Here is a 23636-nt window from a genome sequence, read left to right as displayed (position 1 = left end):
TCTCCACACTTCTTCTGTTGTTTATATATTCAATCTATGGTTGTGAGTGGGCGAGTGCAAAGATGCGAGAGAGAGCACTTGGGCATGAGAGGGAAAGGGAAATGGGGATACCTAGTCAGTTGCACAACTGAAATGAGCGTGCATGAGAGAGGTAGAACGTAAACAGTAGAGTAGTCAGCTGCTAGCTAGTTGCAGATAAACAGTTGTGGTAGCAGGGACAACATATTCAGAAATGTTCTACTGAACAAGTATCATCATCATTAGTCTTGGATCTGCATCAACTCGACCAGAAAAGAGAAGTGAGAAAAAGAGGTAAGTGTTGGGTTTCGTTCAAAATGAAATAACAAAAGAAGAGGTGCGACCTGAGGGTCGCCGACGACTAGCTGATTCCAACTTTAAGGAGTTAAGATGCAATGTGAACATGATCGAACACAAGTTAACCCTTAGGTTCCAAGAAAAATGGTCAACTGATAAATGGCTAAAACAGAAACTCAGAATATAACCAGATCAAAAACACCTATGATCCAGAACCTTGTGTCATTTGTCACCTAACGAGAAATAAAAGATGTGTGTGCCAGCCCAGACATGATACACACCCATAGAGGCAGGTAGAGCCCCATGAACACAGGGATGGGAGGATTAGAGGAGGGTAAAGAGGCCAACAATATATTTTAATAGAGCTATGGCTCACAGATGGTCTGGGTAAGACGAAGCAGCATAGGTGTATCAATGGATCTAGCTGTGTAAAGACCTCTATAGATTTAATCTGAACTAACTGTTTAAAGGCCCACTGTCGTCACACCGTCATCCCATTCAAATGACCTCACAATGTAAATAAAAATAGGGTTTAGGTGTGCAGCAAGGGGGTTTGGGGAGGGGGATGGTCTGCTCTGTGTGTTTCAATAGTCTAGAATCACATTGTCACTCTTATTTTGTCTTCTAAACAAGTTGCAAGTTGGGACGTGTGGTCACTTTTTGTGAAGAGCCATTTAGGAGGAGCTGCTTGGCAAATTGAATGGGGTGATCATGTGATGACGGTGGGCCTTTAATAAAGTAATGTACTCTCCAAAGTAAGTCCATGTTTACAGAGCAAATTAAACCTAAGAAAATGGTCTGGCACTGTAGGCCCTGTACAGCATAAGGATATTTAGATCAATGCACATTTCATCCCATTCCTTCACTACATGTATGTCAGCCAGCCATAGAGCTTAAGCTGTCCATGTGTATGTTCTGTGCTTCTACATTAGCAGTGCTTGCTCTTTGGGGTTTTAGGCTGGGTTTCTGTATGGCACTTTGTGACATCTGCTGATATAAAAAGGGCTTCATAAATACATTTGATTGATTGATTCCTGTCAGCAGTCTGTGTATGTAGCCTAGTACAGTACATGGAGAAAATGCAGCATCAGTTTTGGGGTTGGGACTGGGAGGCAGGCAGGGAGGTCTCCTAGTTGCTTGAAAGTGGAGGCTTCAGAGGTATCTTAAGAGAGGTCCATCAGCAGGGATCTTTAGAGATGCTCATATTCATCAGGCTAAATAGAAGTGATAGAACATAACAAAAAAAGTACATTTACTGAATACGATCTGTACAATGCTGGCAATACACATATAGTGTGACAGTCTCCAAAAATGTCTGTGTCGCCTGTTTTCGCCTTCTGTTGCCTCAATGGTGTTCCTATCTAGCTCAACCACTCCAGGCTCCTCCAGAAACTCATCCCTCCTTTAGAGAAAGACAGTCAGTTATACTCCAAGCATATATTGCTGAATACTAGAGACTTGACAGTACCATATATACACCGCCAAATAGGCTACTCAAAGAAGGCAGGCACAAAGAGTGGGACATAAAAACACAGAAACCAACCATAAATGATGCACACACACAGGAAGGTTCACGCTACCCAATAGCCATCATTGAATGGAAGAGGAAAAAGGTATTTAGCTATTCTCAAGTTGAAATTAAGCATGTGTTGTCACCTATCTGCCAGTGTGGTGCTAATGTCCCCACTCCAATGCTTGATAAAGCAGGCAGAGGTAACACTTTCCTTGGAGTGGATTGTGGTGGGGACATTATTATATCACGCATGTCACATATCTAGCTAGCTAGATTGCTAATGTATGTCACAAAACCTAGCTAGTGCGCTTCCTTGTCATGTCTCTACCAAGCTATATAATGTTAGCTAGCTAGCTAACATTGTTTCAGTAATAATAACTTGGAAGTCTCAAAAAGGCGAGGCAACCAAGCTGCCGAGCACCATTACAGCTGATTACACTCTCAAACAGAGAAATGTACATGAAACATTAGCTAGCCGCCAATGCGAAGTGTAAGTAGGTTCAAAATGATCATGACTCTCAAAAACACATATGCTTATGTCAATATCCCGACTGGTTTTAGATCGTAAATACCATGTACACCTGAGTTATTTATCAAGACAGCCAGATCATTTGGATAGCATAAAGCTAACCCAGATTCTCCATTCACAAACATCACAGCTAGCTAGCTGGCGCCACATCTTGGTAACGTTACCTGCCAAGCAGAAAACAGGCCATCTCTGCATCAGACTGCAGCCCTTTTAGGGCCATAACTTCTCTCCAGCGATTGAAATTGTTAACGTAAACTCACCCCATTCCGTACAAATGTGCGCAACCGCGACATTCAAATGAGGCAACAAAGAAACTAATTGGACTGTAGCGGCTGTGTTGACTTCAAAATCTGGGGTGTGAACTACGTTTCTATTCAAGTGTTGATCGGTGGTAATGGTAATGGCTCTATAGTATTGGAGAAAAGTAGAAAAAACTGACCCTCCGTTACATCGTGACGTGTCATGCCGTAACGTACAGCACGCGTAAAGCAACTATTTCTGTCTTACAATCTCTCTCCACCAGGTGTAGCACTTCTCTCATCGTTTAAAAACAAGAAATGGACAGTGACGGGGGTAAGGGGGGATACCTAGTCATTTTTGCGTCATCACTGTAAGCAATCATGACTTTCAAAGCCGCTGTTTACTTCTGAAGATCACTTTAGCACCGCCCTAAAAACCCGATTCAAATTCGACACAAACCTTCAAATAGGTATGTAATGACACATTATATAAACTCTTTATAGTGTTTTATTTACATTTTAGAGGCGATAAGGTGATAAGTTGGACCGATCGAGTGAAAAAAGCCGTTTTCCCACACATCTCCTCTCCTTCTCACTATCACGCATTAGTTTCGCTTCCCCACCGGCCATTTTTAAAAAGACCCGAAGGAGCTCATTGCCTTCTTGAATTATGCAGAAACGGGCAGCGTGGAGGTCATGTCATTTTGTTGGAAAGGGGAGAAATTGTGCTTTACAATGGTATTGACATTACAGTTGATCTGGAAGTATTACGTTTTTGGGGCGCTAAAATAAGGTCAATTGTACGGACCAAGTTGAGATTACGTTACCTATATGTACTCTGGTTTTCCCCCGAGCCTTATCATTTAGTTGCTTGGCTAAACTAATTTTTTTGGCACCTGTATTCGCAACCGGTGGGGCTGGACGCTTGCCTAAGACATCCGCCATTGTTACTTGTGCTCAGAAGAGGAGGACCACGCCTCCGAGTGACGATGCTCAGAGAGATGGTACAAACCCTCCAATTCGAAAACAAAAGCCGTACCAAATTTTGTTAACCAATCGGAAAACTTAAAATCTTAATGCAGTTTTGTAAGGGTCCAGAGAATTTAATATAATTACACAATTACTGCTGGTATATTATAGGCAGTTTATGACATTATAATGCAACACAAATTCTACATAATGCTCCTTTATGTACTCTAATGTTATGCTAGGAATAGGTTGGTCATAATATGTTCAGACTGTACATACAGGTAACTGCCAAAATAAATAAACTGTTGAGTAAATTAGGGATACAAAGTATATTAAAAGCAGGTGCTTCCACACAGGTGTGGTTCCTGAGTTAATTAAGCAATTAACATCCCATCATGCTTAGGGTCATGTATATAGATTCCCAGTTGCCCATTTTTTGGGGCTACCAAAGAAGAAGAGATCTCAGTGACTTTGAAACAGGGGTCTAAAAGGAGAATATGGGGTTTAAAGTGTGTGTGTGTGTGTGTGTCTGTGTGTGTTTGTGTGTCTCAGTGTCTCAGTCACCAGATCTCAACCCAATTGAACACTTTATCTCAACCCAATTGAACAGTTTTTGGCAGTTACCTGTATATATACATAATGAAAGGAGGGCGGGGGTAAACAGACAGGGGTACGGTGAATCTCACCTGTTTTACCAGTGTTCTTCATTGAGGTCTTGTTGGAGGACTCTGCCTCAAATCCATCCAGAGTGAGCTCCTGATACTCCATGGACACCTTTGTGTCCTGGTCTACGATGTTGATTGGTGACTGGTTCCTCTGTCTGCATTCTGGGTAGGCTGCTGACCAGCCCTCCTCTGGCCCGTACGTACCTAGACCAGAAGAAAGAAACAAAATAATATATTTACTATATATACAAAAGTATGTGGACACCCCTTCAAATTAGTGGATTTCAGCAACACCAGTTGCTGACAGGTGTATAAAATCGAGCACACAGCCATGCAATCTCAATAGACAAACATTGGCAGTAGAATGGCCTTACTGAAGAGCTCAGTGACTTTAAACGTGGCACAGTCATAGGATGCCTTTCGAACAAGTCAGTTTGTCAAATTTCTGCCCTGCTACAGCTGCCCCGGTCAACTGTAACTGCTGTTATTGTGAAGTGGAAACGTCTAGGAGCAACAATTGCTCAGCCACGAACTGGTAGGCCACACATGCTCACAGAACGGGACCGCCGAGTGCTCAAGTGCGTAGCACTTAAAAATCATCTGTCCTCGGTTGCAACACACGACCGAGTTCTAAACTGACTCTGGAAGAAACGTCAGCACAAGAACTGTTGATGAAATGGGTTTCCATGCCCGAGAAGTCACACACAAGCCTAAGATCACCATGTGCAATGCCAATGGTCGGCTGGAGTGGTGTAAAGCTCGCCGCCATTGGACTCTGGAGCAGTGGAAACGCTTTCCTTGCAGTGATGAATCACGCTTCACCATCTGGTAGTCCGACGGATTAATCTGGGTTTGGTGGATGCCAGGAGAATGCTACCTGCCATATTGCATAGTGCCAACTGTAAAGTTTGGTGGATGAGGAATAATGGTCTGGGATTGTTTTCATGGATTGGGCTAGGCCCCTTAGTTCCAGTGAAGGGAAATCTTAACGCTACAGCATACAATGACATTCTAGACAATTCTGTGCTTCCAACTTTGAGGCAACAGTTTGGGGAAGACCCTCTCCTGTTTCAGCATGACAATGCCCCAGTGCACAAAGCGAGTTCCATAAAGAAATGGTTTGTCGAGATCAGTGTGGAAGAACTTGACTGGCCTGTACAGAGCCCTAACCTCAACCCCATCGAACACTTTGGGATGAATTGGAACGCCAACTGCGAGCCAGGCCGAGTAGCACCCCCCCACCCTCACCCCCCTTTTTGCCCTCAGAACAACCTCAATTCGTCGGGGCACGGACTACAAGGTGTCGAAAGCGTTCCACAGGGATGCTGGCCCATGTTGACTCCAATGCTTCCCACAGTCAAGTTGGCTGGATGTCCTTTGGGTGGTGGACCCTTCTCGATACACAGGGGAAACTGTTGAGCGTGAAAAACCCAGCAGCGTTGCAGTTCTTGACACATTCAAACGTGTGCCTGTGGTAGTTATCATAAAGTAAACAAAGCTATACCTCCTAACAAATGGAGAGATGAAGGCAGTGTTCTCAGAGATGAAACCCCAAACTCTTAGCTGAGTGGCAGGTCCCAAGGCGAGACCAGACACCTCCATATAGAACAGAGTGAAGAGAGGGAGAGGAGCAGGCCGGATGTCATCATTCTGCTGCCACCTCCCTCAGATAAAACAGAGGACAGAAAGTGAGGGAGGGAAAGAGGGAGAGGACAGGGTCAATGCCATGGAAACAGTGGAGGATGGATAATATAGATAGTCCCGATCCTCTACCCACAGCAGGCATGGTCTCCTCACTGTGGGGTCACAGTAAGTTTTCCATAGCCATCCAACCATAAAACACCAGTCCAGCCAAGTGAAATCAAGTGATTCCTTAGTATCCAGTGAAGGGGAATTAATTTGGTTGCGGATAACACACTATAAAAACACATTCAACAAAGGCATACATATCCAATGTATACAACAGCACCCTGGCCCATACCCATAAACATTCTACTAAATTTATTTTAAATTCAGAACAACTTTAGATATCAGTAACTACATAATATTAGTGTACATAATAATTGGAAGCATGAGCAAAATATCAGCGTTATCACGATGAGAAACAACATCTCTCTCTGTTCCTATCTCTAAACACAAACTCAGATTGCATGGGATGTCTAGTTTCATTTATTATACAAGGAACTTAAAAATCAATCATTTAACCTTATACAATGATTACAACTGCACAACACACTGTATGTAGCATTTGATTTAAAACGGGCATACAGTACAGTATCTTATCATACTCTTATCTCCAATAGATATGCTTCATTGAGTCCTAACCTTGAGTACTATTGACTTTCCCCTGCAGTATGTCCTCCTGTCCTCTCTCTACAGCAGTGGTAGGCAACTTGATTTAGCCGTGGGCTGATTTTTGTCATGGTGGATGGTCGGGGGCCGGAACATTTACACTGCAAAATGACCACAAAATGACCACAACTAAGCCCAAAAAGAGATTGTATTTGAAAATAACAATCATGTCATACCTTGAGACACGGTCACGTCTTTTTTTTTATTAGTGGGAATACTTGGGAAAAGATTTCTTAAATTAAACTCATTTTAGCAAAATTCTTGGTGATTTTACAGTTTTTTTTACCCCCCCCCAAAATGTTTAAAAAGTAAACATGAAAAAAAATGGTGGGCCACAAAAAAAATATCACTTCCCGACCCCTTCTCTACAGTGAAGGTCTTGGCTGCCCTCTGTCCTAAGGATGGAAGAAAGGAAGAGGCAGGGCCCACTCCCTCTCACTCTACCCACTCCTACTACCACCTATATCCGCATCATAAACACTCGGGCTAAAGTGCACCCCTAATTGAAAGCATCATCTGGGCTACCGGGGTTCTAAAATGAATTTGTCTATGATTACTCATGCCCTGCGTGCGTCCGGAGCGTTTGGTAATGTCTATTTCATTGAATTAGGAAGTATCCTCTTCTCCTGTCCCCTATCCTAGCCTTGGGGTGTATTGATTTGAGAGGTCTGGGTTTCATATAGGAGAGCGCAGGGTATGGATCCAGGCAGCCGCGGCCTGGTAATGAATGCAGTGGAGAGCTGGTATGAAGCCATTAGTCATTGCTTTAATGCGGCTAGGAACTAAAATCATCAGCATGCCATCAGGTGTCACATCAACATTGCGTTACCCTCTGACCTCCGCCTCCCAGAGATGAATCGCGTACAATGTCCCTCTTTTCACTTAAAGCTGCAATATGTAACTTTTTGGGCTACCCGACCAAATTCACATAGAAATGAGAGTTATAGATCTGTCATTCTCCTTGAAAGCAAGTCTAAGAAGTGGTCGATCTGTTCTATGTGTATTATTTCTATGCTTCCTGTTCTTAGGTTTTGGCTTCAAACAGCTGAAAATACAATCTTTTTGGTTTTGGAAAATATATTTCACAGAGGTTTAGATAGTACTAAACTATACTTGCTTGTTTTGTCATAAACTGAAATTAGGCAAACTATTAGAATGTTAGCAAACAGGAAATGGATGAGCGATTTCTGCATAGTGCACCTTAAAATGTTCTCTAACTGGACTTCAACGTGGTTTGTACTCTACTTATATCTCTCTGGGGACAGTTAAGCCTTGTAGTTTATGTTATAGACAAAGGAATGGATTGAGAATCACAGAAAAAAAATGTGTAGGCTTGTGAGAGATAGGAGGCCAATATATCTGATGAACTATAGTCACCATAAGAGAGAGAGGATGGAGGGATGAAGGAAAAAACAGAGAAGTCCACCTGAATGAGAAGAGGGCCATATTGGCACGAGAAGAGTGAATTTCCCTGTTTCCTATAAATATGAACACTGTATATCACACTCACAGTGGAGGGGTAATACATACTGATCTCCCTGACAACCAGGCACAAGGCAGAAACATAATCAGAAAAAAAAAGAGGCTTGCGACATGCATAATCATATATTCAGGTCAACAGGGAGAGGGTTTTAGATTTCCAGTGTTTCATTCATTTTTCATTGCCATTTGTCTGTGATTCTCTGGAGAGCATGCACATTTTATTTCAGCGAATTATGAATACCATAAATACACCTTTATGGTGCTTTCACCCTCCAGGGACTTGAGGCTTTTCAGTCAATTAAGAGCGATTTCTTCAACAGCTTCAGCGCTCGCGACCTTGCTCATTTCATATTGAAAAACTGCCATATTCCAATTGTCTGCATAAACAAAACCATAATTGTGTGAGGCTGCTTAAAGAGCACAATTATGAAACGTTTGCCCAAAGACAGCATTGTTACACAAAAGCAAACACACCTTAGGGGGAATTTGCCTTTGGAAAAAATATGCCATTCTCCAAGGAACAGAACAAAGCACAAAAGGATGTTATGCAGAAAAGGCATTTTGTAGAAATAACATTGGAGCACAAGGCGCCACACTTCAAACTCCCACCCGTTTTTCCAGGACCTATTTCAGGAAGCTCTATGGTCCTCTCTTAGAGCCGTGATTCCATCAAGATTAGTGGGAAATGGCAGAAATCAATGCTATGAGAAGTCTGCTGGTATTTTAGTGATCTCTGCCATGCCAGGAAAGGCCCAATTGAGTCAGTCAAGGTATTATATGTAATCTCCCAGTGCAGCCAGCACGAGAAAAGCCCCTCTCAAATCCTCTACACCTGGAGGACAGAGGAAAATACAGCCTACTGCACCCTCTCCAACAACACCTATTACAATGGCTACCACTGTAACCAATTACACAAGGTAAATTTGAACTGGGATGGGGATGTGGCAGAGACATTTTTGAGAGAGAGAGAGAGAAAATACAGTGGGAAGAAAAAGTATGTGAACCCTTTAGAATTATCTGGATTTCTGCATAAATTGGTCAGAAAATTTGATCTGATCTTCATCTAAGTCACAACAATAGACACATACAGTCTTCTTAAACTAATAACACACAAGCAATTATTATTTTCTTGTCTTTATTGAACACACCGTGTAAACATTCACAGTGCAGGTTGGGAAAAGTATGTGAACCCTTGGATTTAATAACTGGTTGACCCTCCTTTGGCAGCAATAACCTCAACCAAATGTTTTCTGTAGTTGAGGATCAGACCTGCACAACGGTCAGGAGGAATTTTGGACCATTCCTCTTTGCAAAACTCTTTCAGTTCCCCTATTGATGTCTGGTGTGAACCACTCTCTTGAGGTCGTGCCACAGCATCTCAGTCGGGTTGAGGTCAGGACTGTCTGTGTCACTCCAGAAGGAGTGACACAGACACTCCTTCTGGAGTATTTTCTTCTGTTCAAGCCATTCTGTTGTTGATTTACTTCTGTCTTTTGGGTTGTTGTCTTGTTGCATCACCTAACTTTTGTTGAGCTTCAGTTGGCAGACAGATAGCCTTACATTCTCCTGCAAAATGTCTTGATAAACTTGGGAATTCATTTTTCCATCGATGATAGCAAGCTATCCAGGCCCTGAGGCAGCAAAGCAGCCCCAAACCATCATGCTCCCTCCACCATACTTTACAGTTGGGATGAGGTTTTGATGTTGGTGTGCTGTACCTTTTTTTCTCCATACATAGTGTTGTGTGTTCCTTCCAAACAACACAACTTTAGTTTCATCTGTCCACAGAATATTTTGCCAGTAGCGCTGTGGAATATCCAGGTGCTCTTTTTGTGAACTTCAGACGTGCAGCAATGTATTTTTTTGGACAGCAGTGGTTTAGTGTTTTACGTATCGTAGACTCGTCAACAGAGATGTTAGTATCTTCCAGATATTTATGTAAGTCTTTAACTGACACTCTAGGATTCATCTTAACCTCATTGAGCATTCTGTGCTGTGCTCTTGCAGTCATCTTTGCAGGACGGCCACTCCTAGGGAGAGTAGCAACAGTGCTGAAATTTCTCCATTTATAGACAATTTGTCTTACCGTGGACTGACTTTTAGAGATACTTTTGTAACCCTTTCCAGCTTTATGCAAGGCAACAATTCTTAATCTTAGGTCTTCTGAGATCGCTTTTGTTCGAGGCATGGTTCACATCAGGCAATGCTTCTTGTGAATAGCAAACTCAAATGTTGTGAGTGTTTTTTATAGGGCAGGGCAGCTCTAACCAACATCTCCAATCTTGTCTCATTGATTGGACTCCAGGTTAGCTGACTCCTGACTCCAATTAGCTTTTGGAGAAGTCATTAGCCTAGGGGTTCACATACTTTTTCCAACCTACACTGTGAATGTTTAAATGATGTATTCAATATAGACAAGAAAAATACAATAATTTGTGTGTTATTAGTTTAAGCACACTGTGTTTGTCTATTGTTGTGACTTTTGTTTCCCAATTCTTCTTGTTCCCAAGCACTAAGGAACTCAGTGATGTACTGTAATGTAGATAGATATAGGGTACACTGTGACCCAAAAGAGCCACTGCTGCCCCAATGAAGGAGAGGTGGAGAATGTTGTTGTCAGTGGTGGCATTAGAGGTTGTTGTTGTTATTGGATTGGGTTAATCTAGTTCGTAAAACATGCCTTGTGGCCATAAAATGCACTATCACATAGGTGTCAAGAAGACCTGACATTTCCCAGCTTTCTGGAATGAGGCTTTAATAAGCTAGTGAAGGGAATTACAGCAGCAGACAATGATTAGGTGATGACAATGAAAGAAAACAGGACTGTGTATAAGTGAGTCAACTGGGAAATTAACAACACTATGTTGACAACCCCAAAAAACATGCTCTGGAATTTCTAAATCATTCTGTTAATGCAGTGCCGGGGAAATACTTGCAGGCGGCTGCATACCCCTTTCTCACCACCATGCCTCTCAACCTCCATTACACATCTCAGAGCAAACTATCATTATCATTGACGGATGTCCTTGGGTTATTAAATTCACATTATGCATTTACAATGGGAGTCATATATTGAGGAATAAAACGTAGGCGAATCGGCTAAAGCTATTTCCCTAGACGGCCTAAACAGCCCTCATACATCCCTCTAGCTGCTCACACACACTGACTCTTCTCACCTTGGGTACAGCGACTATTCCCAGACAGTGGGATGTGTTAGTCAGACCCGTGGACATATGGGGGGAAAACGGGATGTCTGCTGGGCTGTCCCGCCACTCAGCCTTAATTAGAGATGTCGTGTGTGTGTGTGTGTGTGTGTGTGTGTGTGTGTGTGTGTGTGTGTGTGTGTGTGCGTGTGTGTGTGTGGAGAGCGACGCAGCATCCACAGTGCTAGCGGATCCCTGACAGGCCCCTTAAGCATGTGAGGATGCTGTCACAGTCTATTCCACAGCTGTCCCCTGCTCTGCTTCGCATCAAACATCCTTATGGCCCCAATACACACACTATAACGTACGGTACACATCCTCACACATACCCAAACACAAAACCCAATACACCGTATACCCCAGAATACAGCCACACATGAATAAACACAGACTTATAGTGTGCAGAGAGACAATACAAACTGATTTCACACTTCCCCCACTCATTCTCACTACTCCATCAATACACACGTTAATCCTATCTGACCATTCAACCGAGCATGAACAGATTGAAAAACAGTCACACAGAAAGATACTCCCACAAAAAATGGACTAAAACAAACACGCATGCACCGATTCCATAGGAAAATATCACACTTCCCTCACACAATGCTGTTTTCACCCCATCCAGCTCCATCCAGCCCAACCAATAATGTAATTTGGGAGTGGATATACTGTATGTCTCTCTGGGAAAAAAAACTGAGTAACACACACTGAGGCCAAATTAAGGAAAGGAAACACAGAACTAGTTTCACTCATCTCCACTACACCACTGTCTACTAAACCCTTATCAGCACAGCATGAATAATGATATCACTTCATATTATATATACTGCTCAAAAAAATAAAGGGAACACTTAAACAACACATCCTAGATATGAATGAAAGAAATAATCTTATTAAATACTTTTTTCTTTACATAGTTGAATGTGCTGACAACAAAATCACACAAAAATAATCAATGGAAATCCAATTTATCAACCCATGGAGGTCTGGATTTGGAGTCACACTCAAAATTAAAGTGGAAAACCACACCACAGGCTGATCCAACTTTGATGTAATGTCCTTAAAACAAGTCAAAATGATGCTCAGTAGTGTGTGTGGCCTCCACGTGCCTGTATGACCTCCCTACAACGCCTGGGCATTCTCCTGTTGAGGTGGCGGATGGTCTCCTGAGGGATCTCCTCCCAGACCTGGACTAAAGCATCCGCCAACTCCTGGACAGTCTGTGGTGCAACGTGGCGTTGGTGGATGGAGCGAGACATGATGTCCCAGATGTGCTCAATTGGATTCAGGTCTGGGGAACAGGCGGGCCAGTCCATAGCATCAATGCCTTCCTCTTGCAGGAACTGCTGACACACTCCAGCCACATGAGGTCTAGCATTGTCTTGCATTAGGAGGAACCCAGGGCCAACCACACCAGCATATGGTCTCACAAGGGGTCTGAGGATCTCATCTCGGTACCTAATGGCAGTCAGGCTACCTCTGGCGAGCACATGGAGGGCTGTGCGGCGCCCCAAAGAAATGCCACCCCACACCATGATTGACCCACCGCCAAACCGGTCATGCTGGAGGATGTTGCAGGCAGCAGAACGTTCTCCACGGCGTCTCCAGACTCTGTCACGTCTTTCACGTGCTCAGTGTGAACCTGCTTTCATCTGTGAAGAGCACAGGGCGCCAGTGGTGAATTTGCCAATCTTGGTGTTCTCTGGCAAATGCCAAACGTCCTGCACGGTGTTGGGCTGTAAGCACAACCCCCACCTGTGGACGTCGGGACCTCATACCACCCTCATGGAGTCTGTTTCTGACTGTTTGAGCAGACACATGCACATTTGTGGCCTGCTAGAGGTCATTTTGCAGGGCTCTGTCAGTGCTTCTCCTGCTCCTCCTTGCACAAAGGCGGAGGTAGCGGTCCTGCTGCTGGGTTGTTGCCCTCCTACGGCCTCCTCCACGTCTCCTGATGTACTGGCCTGTCTCCTGGTAGCACCTCCATGCTCTGGACAATACGCTGACAGACACAGCAAACCTTCTTGCCACAGCTCGCATTGATGTGCCATCCTGGATGAGCTGCACTACCTGAGCCACTTGTGTGGGTTGTAAACTTCGTCTCATGCTACCACTAGAGTGAAAGCACCGCCAGCATTCAAAAGTGACCAAAACATCATCCAGGAAGCATAGGAACTGAGAAGTGGTCTGTGGTCCCCACTTGCAGAACCCCTCCTTTATTGGGGGTCTTGCTAATTGCCTATAATTTCCACCTGTTGTCTATTCCATTTGCACAACAGCATGTGAAATTTATTGTCAATCAGTGTTGCTTCCTAAGTGGACAGTTTGATTTCACAGAAGTGTGATTGACTTGGAGTTACATTGTGTTGTTTAAGTGTTCCCTTTATTTTTTGAGCAGTGTATATTACCAGGCAATCTAAGACAATTGTGCTGAGTAAACAGGAATATAGACTACTAAATGTGCTATTCCAAACAATTCTGAATCGAAGTGAGGGTCTTGCCTTACGCCTCCACCCCTAGAATATCCTCTTTCTCTAGCTCAGCAGTGGGCACAATAGTCAGTGAATGTGAGCAGAATGAGAGCAGTTAGTGACGTTATGCTTGTGTTTCTGTGCTCCTTTCTTCAGTGGCTAGAGTCATTAAGTTGATGTAACATATTCTCCTCCCCGGTAGACTTTGTGCTTTGACTGAGACGAAAGATGCCATTTATCTTCTTAAGCTTCCTGTCATTGCGTTCGAAGCTGTGCTTGTTTCACCATCTCCATATTCCTTCACTTAGAACAACCAGAGATGAAGGCAGCCAAATCAGGCTTGCAAATGAATACATCATTTATTCACAAACCGCTAGGTTCATCTGGTCTTTTTTTAGCTACAATCATGGGCAGTGACGAGTGCCAAGCAAATCACTGTGATAGTGGTGCTAGTGGTTGGTGAAAACAGCAGCAGTGTTGCTGTAGATGTAGACGATGATGATTATGATGATGATGACAACAGTAATGACAATTATGCTGATGACGATGACAGTGAAGGTCACTGTTCGCCTGCCTGGTCTGGCTGATAGAGGACTAACGTGGATTTGTTTTGGGGTTGCTTTTCATAAGCAAATTCATTTTTTTTTAATTAGGCATGCTCTCAATGATTGACAGTCCAGGCTTTTGAGTTTTAATTTGTGTGTTGCGATTCTGTTGTTTATTTATGTTCATCCATTTCAAGCTGTTCCATTGCATGCATTAATTAAATATATATCAAGCTAAAATGAAAGTGTGATAACAGGCACAGATTATTTTGGTTTGATTTTAATTGTTACTTGCATTATTGGTCTTGATTTTTTAAATTTATTTTGGAGAACCAGCTTTTGCCCCAGTAATGTCTGTAAGTTCTTTAGGCCCAGGCCTGATTTAAAGTCCACTGCTTGGCATGGAGGGTCCATGTCTCTTATACGAGATGAACATGAACATCCTTCCTCTCCAGAGCTCCTGCCTGAGAGGGATGATGGGAGAAAGGTCAAAGAGCACAAGGGCACGTTCCTGACATCACACAGCCAGCAGACAGTTAGTGTAGGCCAGCACTCTGGGTAGCTGTGATCTGTATTGACCTAGCCCAGCAGTATCTGTTGACCTTCCTGCCTGTCTGACAACACCTGCTCCCAATATATGAGCTCTCTCTCTGTGTGTGTGTGTGTGTGTGTGTGTGTGTGTGTGTGTGTGTGTGTGTGTGTGTGTGTGTGTGGACGTTTGAGAGACTGCAGCACACGTGTGCATGAAACAGTAGTCATGGTATTCATTGTCAAAGAAAAACGGCAAGATTTGCAATTTCCATGGCAACAGATCATAATCATTTGACCTTGCCAGTGGTTGCATTTCTGTTTGCTTTTGTGTTATTATTTCTGAATTGTTCTATTGTCCCATCCCTTTCTTTTCTTGTGATAAATGCAATATAATGAAAGACCCTTGAGCGAAGAAGGAAAAATCTAATTCTAGCAATACTTCAAAGAGATTTAACCAAGTAAGAGGAGGGGAAAGAAGCAGGAAGAATCAGAATGGGAGGAGGGACATAAAGATATCCAGCAATAGAGTGCCTGTGGCAAGATCTCATCTTCTGCAACAACAGAAAAAAGGGACAGTTTCCAAGTTCAAAATTATTTCCTCACTGCCACCACAATACCAGAGGATAAGAACATCAAATCACAATTGTGGCTACTAAAATATACTGTAAAGACCTCAGATGAAGACACTGGTTTAACAATTGGTTGTTCTTTGTTGTCATACAGAGTACTAATGCTTTTCTGGTGTGAGTGGACATTGTCAGAGTGGCTGGGTTGTGGAAGACTCATTTATTAGCTTAATTGGCACCTATTGGCATCTATTCATTAGCCCTATAGCCCTTCTTCCTCTCCCTCTTGCCTTTAACAAGTTAGGCGTTCGCCATGGCAACCACAAATCTCCTGACAACCAGACTCCGCTGTTCTGTTATCCCTTCAACGTGACACTGTGCAATGTGTTACTTTCAGAAGGCTCTCTAAACTCCACACATTCTGTGTGACTCCATATCCCGGAGAGATGGGGCTGACAAAAGGCCTCTTCCCCAGTGCAGGGATAAAAGGATACAGGCATTAGATGTAATGGCTCATCTATTATGAAATGACACTCACACCTCTCTCTCTCACCTGCTTTCCTCTCAGCCTTCATACTGAGAAGGTCCTCCTAAGCCTCCTCCACACACTGCAACACCCACCCATCCACGCACACACACAGACCCATTTTCAACCACTGCGGATATCAGTTTTTAATTTGCCTCGTCTCTTCAGATCCCTGTATCTGTTGTCGGATGGAAGGGAAAGGGGGAGGGGGAGGGAGAGGGAGAAGGGGAGTTTAGAAGAGAGGCAGGGTAGTGCAGCAGTCGTTGCTGATTGGCTCCCCTCTGCCTCTTTTATTGGGACTGTTCAAGTTCCCTCCCAGGGGAGCGCTGCTGGCCCTCTCCTAAAGCTGCAGCCCAAAATTACAGCCGACCTTACGGCCTCCACTCTAGACAGACACCCAGACAGACAGACAGTAATACGGGGGATGGTCCCAACTCAGATCCCCATTGATTGAGTGATTTTAATTAAAAGATACAAGCTGCTTTAGATTCCAGAGTCATTCCGTTTCGTCCAGCCTCCCTCCACCTCTGTCTGTATTGCTTTATATTCTAAGGTGGCCGGCAGTGTTTTTCTGACAGACATGCTGAAAGCAGCCTGTTGTTTTTCTCTCCCCCACTATGCTGTGTTCTGTATTGATGGCACAAATAATACATTCAAGGGCAGCACCTGCCTTCCATCTGCCTGCTAAGGCAGGGGATGATCACGTTAAGCCACAGTTTCTATTACTGCTGTTGTTCTTCGCTCGACGCCATGAAAGTTTTGCGGTTCTGAAAGTCGATCGTCCTCTCCTTTACTATCTGTGACCTCTGTTCGTATGGCACGCTGTGGATGGGTATGTGTGACGGTCCTTGTCCCACATACCTTGGCAGGGCAGGTGGGTTATGAGTCACTGTGTTAATTATAGGAACGGGACAGTTCATTAACCACAGCATCATTTCCATATCACAAAGGTATGAGGTCATTATGATATGGCTGACCTGATCTACTCCTGACTCCTGTAGGGTATTATATAAATATTATACATTTCATCAAGTAATACAGAAACTGAAGACAGCTGGCATCGTAATGCATCCAAAGACCGCAAATCACCAAGTCGTTTTTTCAACACCGGATCTTTAAGGTTCCTGTGATGTCCACCCCCTACATGTGAAGTCATTCCCTGAGTATCGACGGCTCCTTCGCGGATTTGTTTGGAGGTACGATGGCAGATTGAGAGGTGATGAATGAGCCCAGTGAGACCGCCCCTAAAATGGCCTTTAAACTGCCTTTATTGATTTTCAGTTCCTGGTGAATGGTCTCCTGGGATAACACGACTACTACCTACACGGCTTGATTGATCTCCACCCTCAAACCTCCCATTACAATTATTCCTCAAAAGTGAAAAAATCCTATTACATCAAGCAGACACATGTATAAATGTGATAAAGCTGAACTGTTCTGATGCAATACTCCAGCAACATACAATGGGTTGAGCTGTATTGGCCGTCACGTTGCACATTCACAGCAAAGTAAAGTCTTGAAAGGTTCATGTAATACTTGACTATAAAACCCATTGTGCCTCTAAACTAATGCTGCAGATGCCTTGTGATGACATATTGCAGTCCTGACAATCTGGCTAACTTCTTCCTAACATCTCTGCTCTTGACAGGTTCCATATTTTATCATCAGCAGATGGCGGATCCTAAGGGAGGATATGAGAGACAGAGAGAGAGAGCAGTTGGCCTCTGAGTAGAAACAGACTTAAGAGAGACACATAACATACAACATCCACTACAGAGGATCAGGGGGAAATAAATTAGCTTTGCCTGTTAACTGTCATTCGTTATTTACTCCTGCCTCTTTGTGCCCGGGAGGGGCTAATATTGTTGTATCAAAGGAATACATGTATCATATTCAATAAACTGTGTTTCTGCAATTCTAGTGGAAAGGATCATTCTTATTTGCTCGTACAGGATACAGAAAGAACCGCCATTGTAGTGCAGTCGCTCCCCTACCCAGAGCCCTGAGCGTAACCCTCCTCTGTGCCATACTTAAAAACTATATCAACACAACGCAGCTTCCTTCCCTTTCTCGGCAACCTTTGGCCTGTCATGCTATACATACCATAAATCAACATGAGCAGCAAACAACATTACAATCATCAAATAATGGATTGCACCTTTCACTGGGGATGCACAATCCATTAAAATTCAATTTAGCCCCACACTTATTTCTCCAAACAAGTAAAAGTGCCAGTCATCATTTTCGGGGGAGCGACTCGGCACTCCTGAGCCTCCAAGATTGATGAGAGGAAAGATTAACACTTCATTGTAAACGCCACTGGAGATACCACGACTGTAATGAGATAAATGTACTGAGGAGAGTCAGAGCACGAGGGAAGGAGAGGAAGAGAGAGAGAGAACAAAAGGCCGGCTGCGGTGTGATCTGTGATCCAGTGAGGAGGACCTCTGACTGGTGCTGGGCCCGGGGCAAGAGGAGAGGGAGTCAGTAGTAGAGGTAGCACAGAACAGTGCAGGCAGCTCTATCAATCACATTGAAGTCTCAAACACCATTTATCAGCTCCTACATTTCTCCCTCGCACCACAGTTAGTATTGTTCTCAGGTAGCAGCCTCAGCCTCTACGTCTACGCAACCAGCCCAGAGTGACATGTGCCAGACAGACACTGGGCCTAAGCAGAGATCTGGTGAATGCAGTGTTTTATCTTCGCGTTTTTTGTTCTCTCTCTCTTTTCCATGTTTCTTTGTCTCTCTGTCTGTCTGTCTTTATCCCTGTCTTTGTCTTTTTTTCCCTCTCTCTGTCTGTCTCTCTCTCTTGTGGCCACTAATGCCTCTTCACGCTGTGGTGTCCCTGTTTGATTTGCAAACTATTGGAGCACTGGGCTTGTGCCGACCGAGGTCTTGGAGAATGTTGGCTCACACCTCTTTCTCCTCCCTCTCCTCTGCCTCACTCCCTGCATCTTACTGCAGTACATTTTTTATGGATAAAATTCCTTCACTGTGTGAAACTCAGATCAGCACATGGAACTCCATAAATCTAGCTATCCAATATGGGTGTTTGATGGTCTGGAGTGGTATAGGGAGAAAGAGCTGAGTGCCTAAGCGTGCATGCTGCTCATGTGATCCTATTGTGTCTCTATGGGACTGCATTTCACGTAGCATGAAATACCACGATGAACGCGCAGTGGGGGGCTAAGTGGGAGTGCTGTGTTAAATACTTCCTTCCTCTTCCACGTAATTCCTAGGGACGGGTGGTGTTGCATATAAGTAGCTCCCCCCTCATTTCTCTACATGGTTCCGTGGATGATGGGGTGGTGTCGCATTAAATACCTCCCTCCCACTCTACATGGTTCCTGGGGGATACTCTTATAGCCTGCTGCCAGTAAACACGGCTCATTACAAGGGCTTTTATTTTGAAGCTGTAAAGACGCATCAAAATCAATTCTTCCCTGCCCTTTGATCTGCCATGTCAGAACCTGCACGCTACTCAAGTGCAACCGGCTTGATTGAGACACCAGAGTGAGGCCCTTGAGAAATGGCAATGTGATGTGTATTGTGAAATCCCTCTGTACACTGTGGTGTCCCTGCACTATGTGTGTGCTCCATAATACAGTCAGACACCATGTTGCATGTTCTACTCTTAAAAGACAGACACATCATTAATGCACTTGGCACACTTTACTGACGTCTCCAGGGATTAGGAAATTGCTGGAGGGAATGATGAAACAAGGAAAGAGAAAGAGACGTGATGAAGGGAGAGGTATAGAAAAAAAAGAAAGAGAGAGACATCAAGTTAGAAAAAGAGAGCGAGAGAGGGAGACAACGGAGGAGGTATTTAAACTACCAATGAAGCTTGACTGTCAGGTAAAAAGCGCCTTGGGCTTTTGTGATGTCAGTCAATCCGGCAGAGCGATCTGACACACAATAGCAGCAGTCCGGCCGTCAAGTGGACACAACACGCCTGTGCCAGGACCGCAAATGCTACATCCATAATCTGCCTGCCAATTCCCATCAAATTCACCTCTCTTGCATGACAGTTCCCTCACAGTCCTGACTTTGACAAGACCGCCTCAGCACCAGCCTCCGAATTATAAAGCTCAAATGTAATGTTCTTGTCACTTTCCAGGTTTCCCCCCCAGAAGGGGTTGGGAAGAGAGAGTGAACCCTGCTAACCTTCCACGTCTGTAGCTTTGGTCTTTGAAGTTTCACTTCCCCTCCTCGAAGGGTGGGTGTATTTAAGATTACCTAAGAGTATTATGAAATGAAACCATACATTAATGAAATGAAAATCATACATAAAAGATGTTGAAGACTTTGAACTTCAGAACTATGCTCTAATATGGAAATGGTTTTGTGAGGTCTATGCAAATGATTTGCTACTGTAAGTAAGACTGTTTTAATGTCCATTCAGAAAGAAATACATAGAGAGAATGATGATATGTGGTGGAAGAGATGGGAGGTGGACAATGGGGTCTTCTTGGGGGGAGGAGGCCTTCCTGCCCTTCCTGTTCCCTGTTTGGCCTGGCTCTGCCCCTGCTGGCTAAATTGACAATCTCTCTGACCCTGTGCAGAAAATCCATTTAATGAGTCAGGCTTGGTAAAAGGGGAGCAGACACCTTCATTATGTTCCCGTCAGGCCAGAGTGGCTAGGCCTTTCCTTTCCAGCGTGGGCCCTGAAACAGGGGCTGACGGCCTGGTTAGTGCCGCCATAGCCCCTGCTCTCCGCCATCAGCAGACCCCACTTAATTAATTTTCTGCCTGACACTTTTAGCAGTGATGACAGGATCCCAGACACCATGGCAGCCTGCTTTATAGAGGAAGAACTCACTATCCCCAACACACACACAAACGCACACCTTCTCTTCACCTTCTCTGAGGCGTGAAAGCCATTCAGAATATAGAGACAGGGAACACTGTGCCTGTTCAAGAAAAGGGATATACTGTATGTCCTCATCTCCTACATTTTTCTATTGATAGTTGGTTGATGTGTGTGTGTGTGTGTGTGTGTGTGTGTGTGTGTGTGTGTGTGTGTAGGCAGAATAACAGGATGCGACATCAACAAGAGAATAACAGGTTTTTAAATGCAAAACATACATTAAAATCATCAATGTAGTGTATGAAAAAGCATGTATCAAACTGGTTTTAATTCAAGGTCAGCGAGCAAGTAACAAATTTCACCTCACTCAGGGTGTGATCTCAACACACGTGTTACATCAGGATGTGTGAATGGCCTTCCCTTATCATTTAAGCACTGAATGATCAAGGTTGAACCTGTGGTTTATAGCATGGAAAGCATCACTCTAACACTTATCAACACCTCCATTTACTAACCATCACATTGACTAAAAGCTCCTTGTCATCCCTGTCCTCAAGGACTCACTTGTAGCTGAAACTTCTTAACCACCTCATAATGTACTGTAGATTTTCTCTATCTGGGTTGGGATGAACCACATGGTTGCCACAGAAACAAAACAAAACAAAATGTAAGGCTGCATCTCAATAGTCTATAAATCAACTCCTTCTCCCTGTCTCCTCCCATTTACCTGCTCTGTGTTCTGTGGATTTTTGCTCCTCCCTTGTACTAGATTGACTAATTAAGGTCACTGATTAGTGAGGAACTCCCCTCACCTGGTTGTCTAGGTCTTAATTGAAGGGAAAAAACAAAAACCAGCTGACACTAGGGCCTCCATGGCCTGAATTTGAAACCCCTACTCTAAGGATACAAGGAAAATAAGCCTCTTTACCTTGTCCCTTTCTCCCAGCCAGCTGTCCCAGCATGCAGTGTGTTTTGCAGTGCTCATTTCAGAGCAGAGACACAGGAAGCAGCACTTCCAATTGATCAGTGCTGTGGCCCTGACACTGTCATGACGAATTAAGCGCGCTCATGATATGCTTAATTAAGCATGCTCTTGCATCTGAGGAGTTGTGCTGGGCTCAGAGACACAAACATCACACACATAGAGGATCAAGCCTCTATGCACAGACACACAGGATTCAATGGGTTAATCTGAAGACTCCACATGACCTCACTTTTCATACAAGCTGAGAAGCACAATGTGTCCTCTGAGCCTGCTCCTAATCATTGGACATACCACACTTGGAAAGGCAGAGTATTGACTGTAATCAATTACTCTTCTATTTACTTAATGGACTTGGTCAACATCTGCATCCAAGTGGTTCTGCTGTGGTTGATTGGCCAAATGATGTTAGCTTTGGAGGCTGATGATTCACTACAGGTAAGCAGTCTCTCTGTTTTCAGCCTTTCAGCATGTCTAGAGTCAAGCTACTCCATCTTTTGTTTGTACAATAGTTTTCTTCAATACAATTCATTTCCTTCTGCAATGTTCTGTATGTTCCATCCCAGAGAACAAGGCCATTCAGATAGTGAGGCAGACTGGGCTGACGGTTTTCATCATCACATAACAGATACATAAATGGTTCTGCCCGTCAGGCCTTGTCACCTTCCACAACGCACAGCACACTCTTCCAGATACGAGGCGCATCGGAGCCACGTGAGAAACGGCACTAATCAGACTGCAGGAGACAGAGCCTGAAAAAGTGTTAAGTGCCCTGAATAATTTAGACTAAGGTGGCAATTTAATGAGGTGAGTGAGGGACTGATCACCAGGAGGCCAAGACTAGCAGTGTGTCCCTATAGCAGAGAAAAGAAAACACCCTAAGAGGCTAGATTAATTTATATGCATGTGCAAAAATGCACACTTGCTAAGACACTCAACACACCCATGCATGAACACACACACACACACACACACACACACACACACACACACACACACACACACACAGAGAACATGCCTCCAGGGGTGACCTTGATGAGGATTCAGTGTAATCCCCTGATTTTAAAGCAGTTCTCAGGGAGATGGAGGACAGGGCTCAGTGATTTATTACACACAGGCCTTATGCATGTGAAAGCATGTTCACTGCTTCCATGCCACTACTGCCTCTGCAATTTAATTAGACAGCCCTGAATCTCAATGACAACATCTTGCCTCGTTAAGTAATAACACAGTTTTAGATTTTCGAAATGATGGACGTGTTTTTCCACACCCTTTCATGAGATTTAAATTTTTTAATCAGTGAATGAAAAAAAAAATGGAATTTGTCTTTAGATGTGCGCCGATAAGCAAAGAAAGACTGATGAATAATTCTTCCAAATGAGGTCCCTGAGACCAGGCTGGACTCTTCTCATTAACTCCTAGTTACTGCCCAACACCACTCAGCGGGTTGGACTAACAGAGAAACACGGGTGGGGGGGACCGTGCGCACAGCCACACTCACAATATCACTCACACTGACAAAGGCACTTAGTTGACATTAAAGGGTAATTGGGTAGTGCTCATGCAATATTTCAAAAGTGTTAAGGCCAAGAAAGCAAGGTCTAGAGATCAAAGGCAGAGCGGCAGGTGGGGATAATGAACCTTAGAGAAATGTACTCATTCTAATTAAAATGTACTGAAAACAACTGCATGGAGAGAATGTAGGCGATCTAATGGCAGCCGTAATGCCAGGGCAATCTCATTATTTCAGTGAAAAACAAACTCAACCAGCGTCAGTGGGGTTTACACTTGTGATTCAACATGGCAGACAATGTTTAGTCCTAACATACAGACAAAGGCTAGTGGAGGAAAATAGAGACAGGTCCTAAACCCCTCAGGATAAATAACCTTTCCGCTCTGTGTTTTGAATGCTCAGTCTTGTCACATCTTGTC

At 43.9% G+C, this 23636-nt stretch overlaps 1 protein-coding gene across 2 annotated transcripts in view; it reads right to left on the bottom strand.

Moving 5' to 3' along the window:
• The window catches only part of ptprga (protein tyrosine phosphatase receptor type Ga), a 271602-nt gene that overhangs the window by 95353 nt on the left and 152613 nt on the right, over positions 1–23636 (bottom strand). For both annotated transcript variants that reach the window (XM_029694392.1, XM_029694393.1), the window contains one exon: positions 4252–4434. In XM_029694392.1, coding sequence (XP_029550252.1) covers positions 4252–4434 — 183 coding nt within the window. The remainder of the gene's footprint in view (positions 1–4251; positions 4435–23636) is intronic.

This window comes from Salmo trutta, chromosome 16 (assembly GCF_901001165.1).
Source record: "Salmo trutta chromosome 16, fSalTru1.1, whole genome shotgun sequence".
Lineage (NCBI taxonomy): Eukaryota > Metazoa > Chordata > Actinopteri > Salmoniformes > Salmonidae > Salmo > Salmo trutta.
Note: the sequence above shows the minus strand (reverse complement) of the source record. Positions and strands in the feature narration are given on the sequence as shown.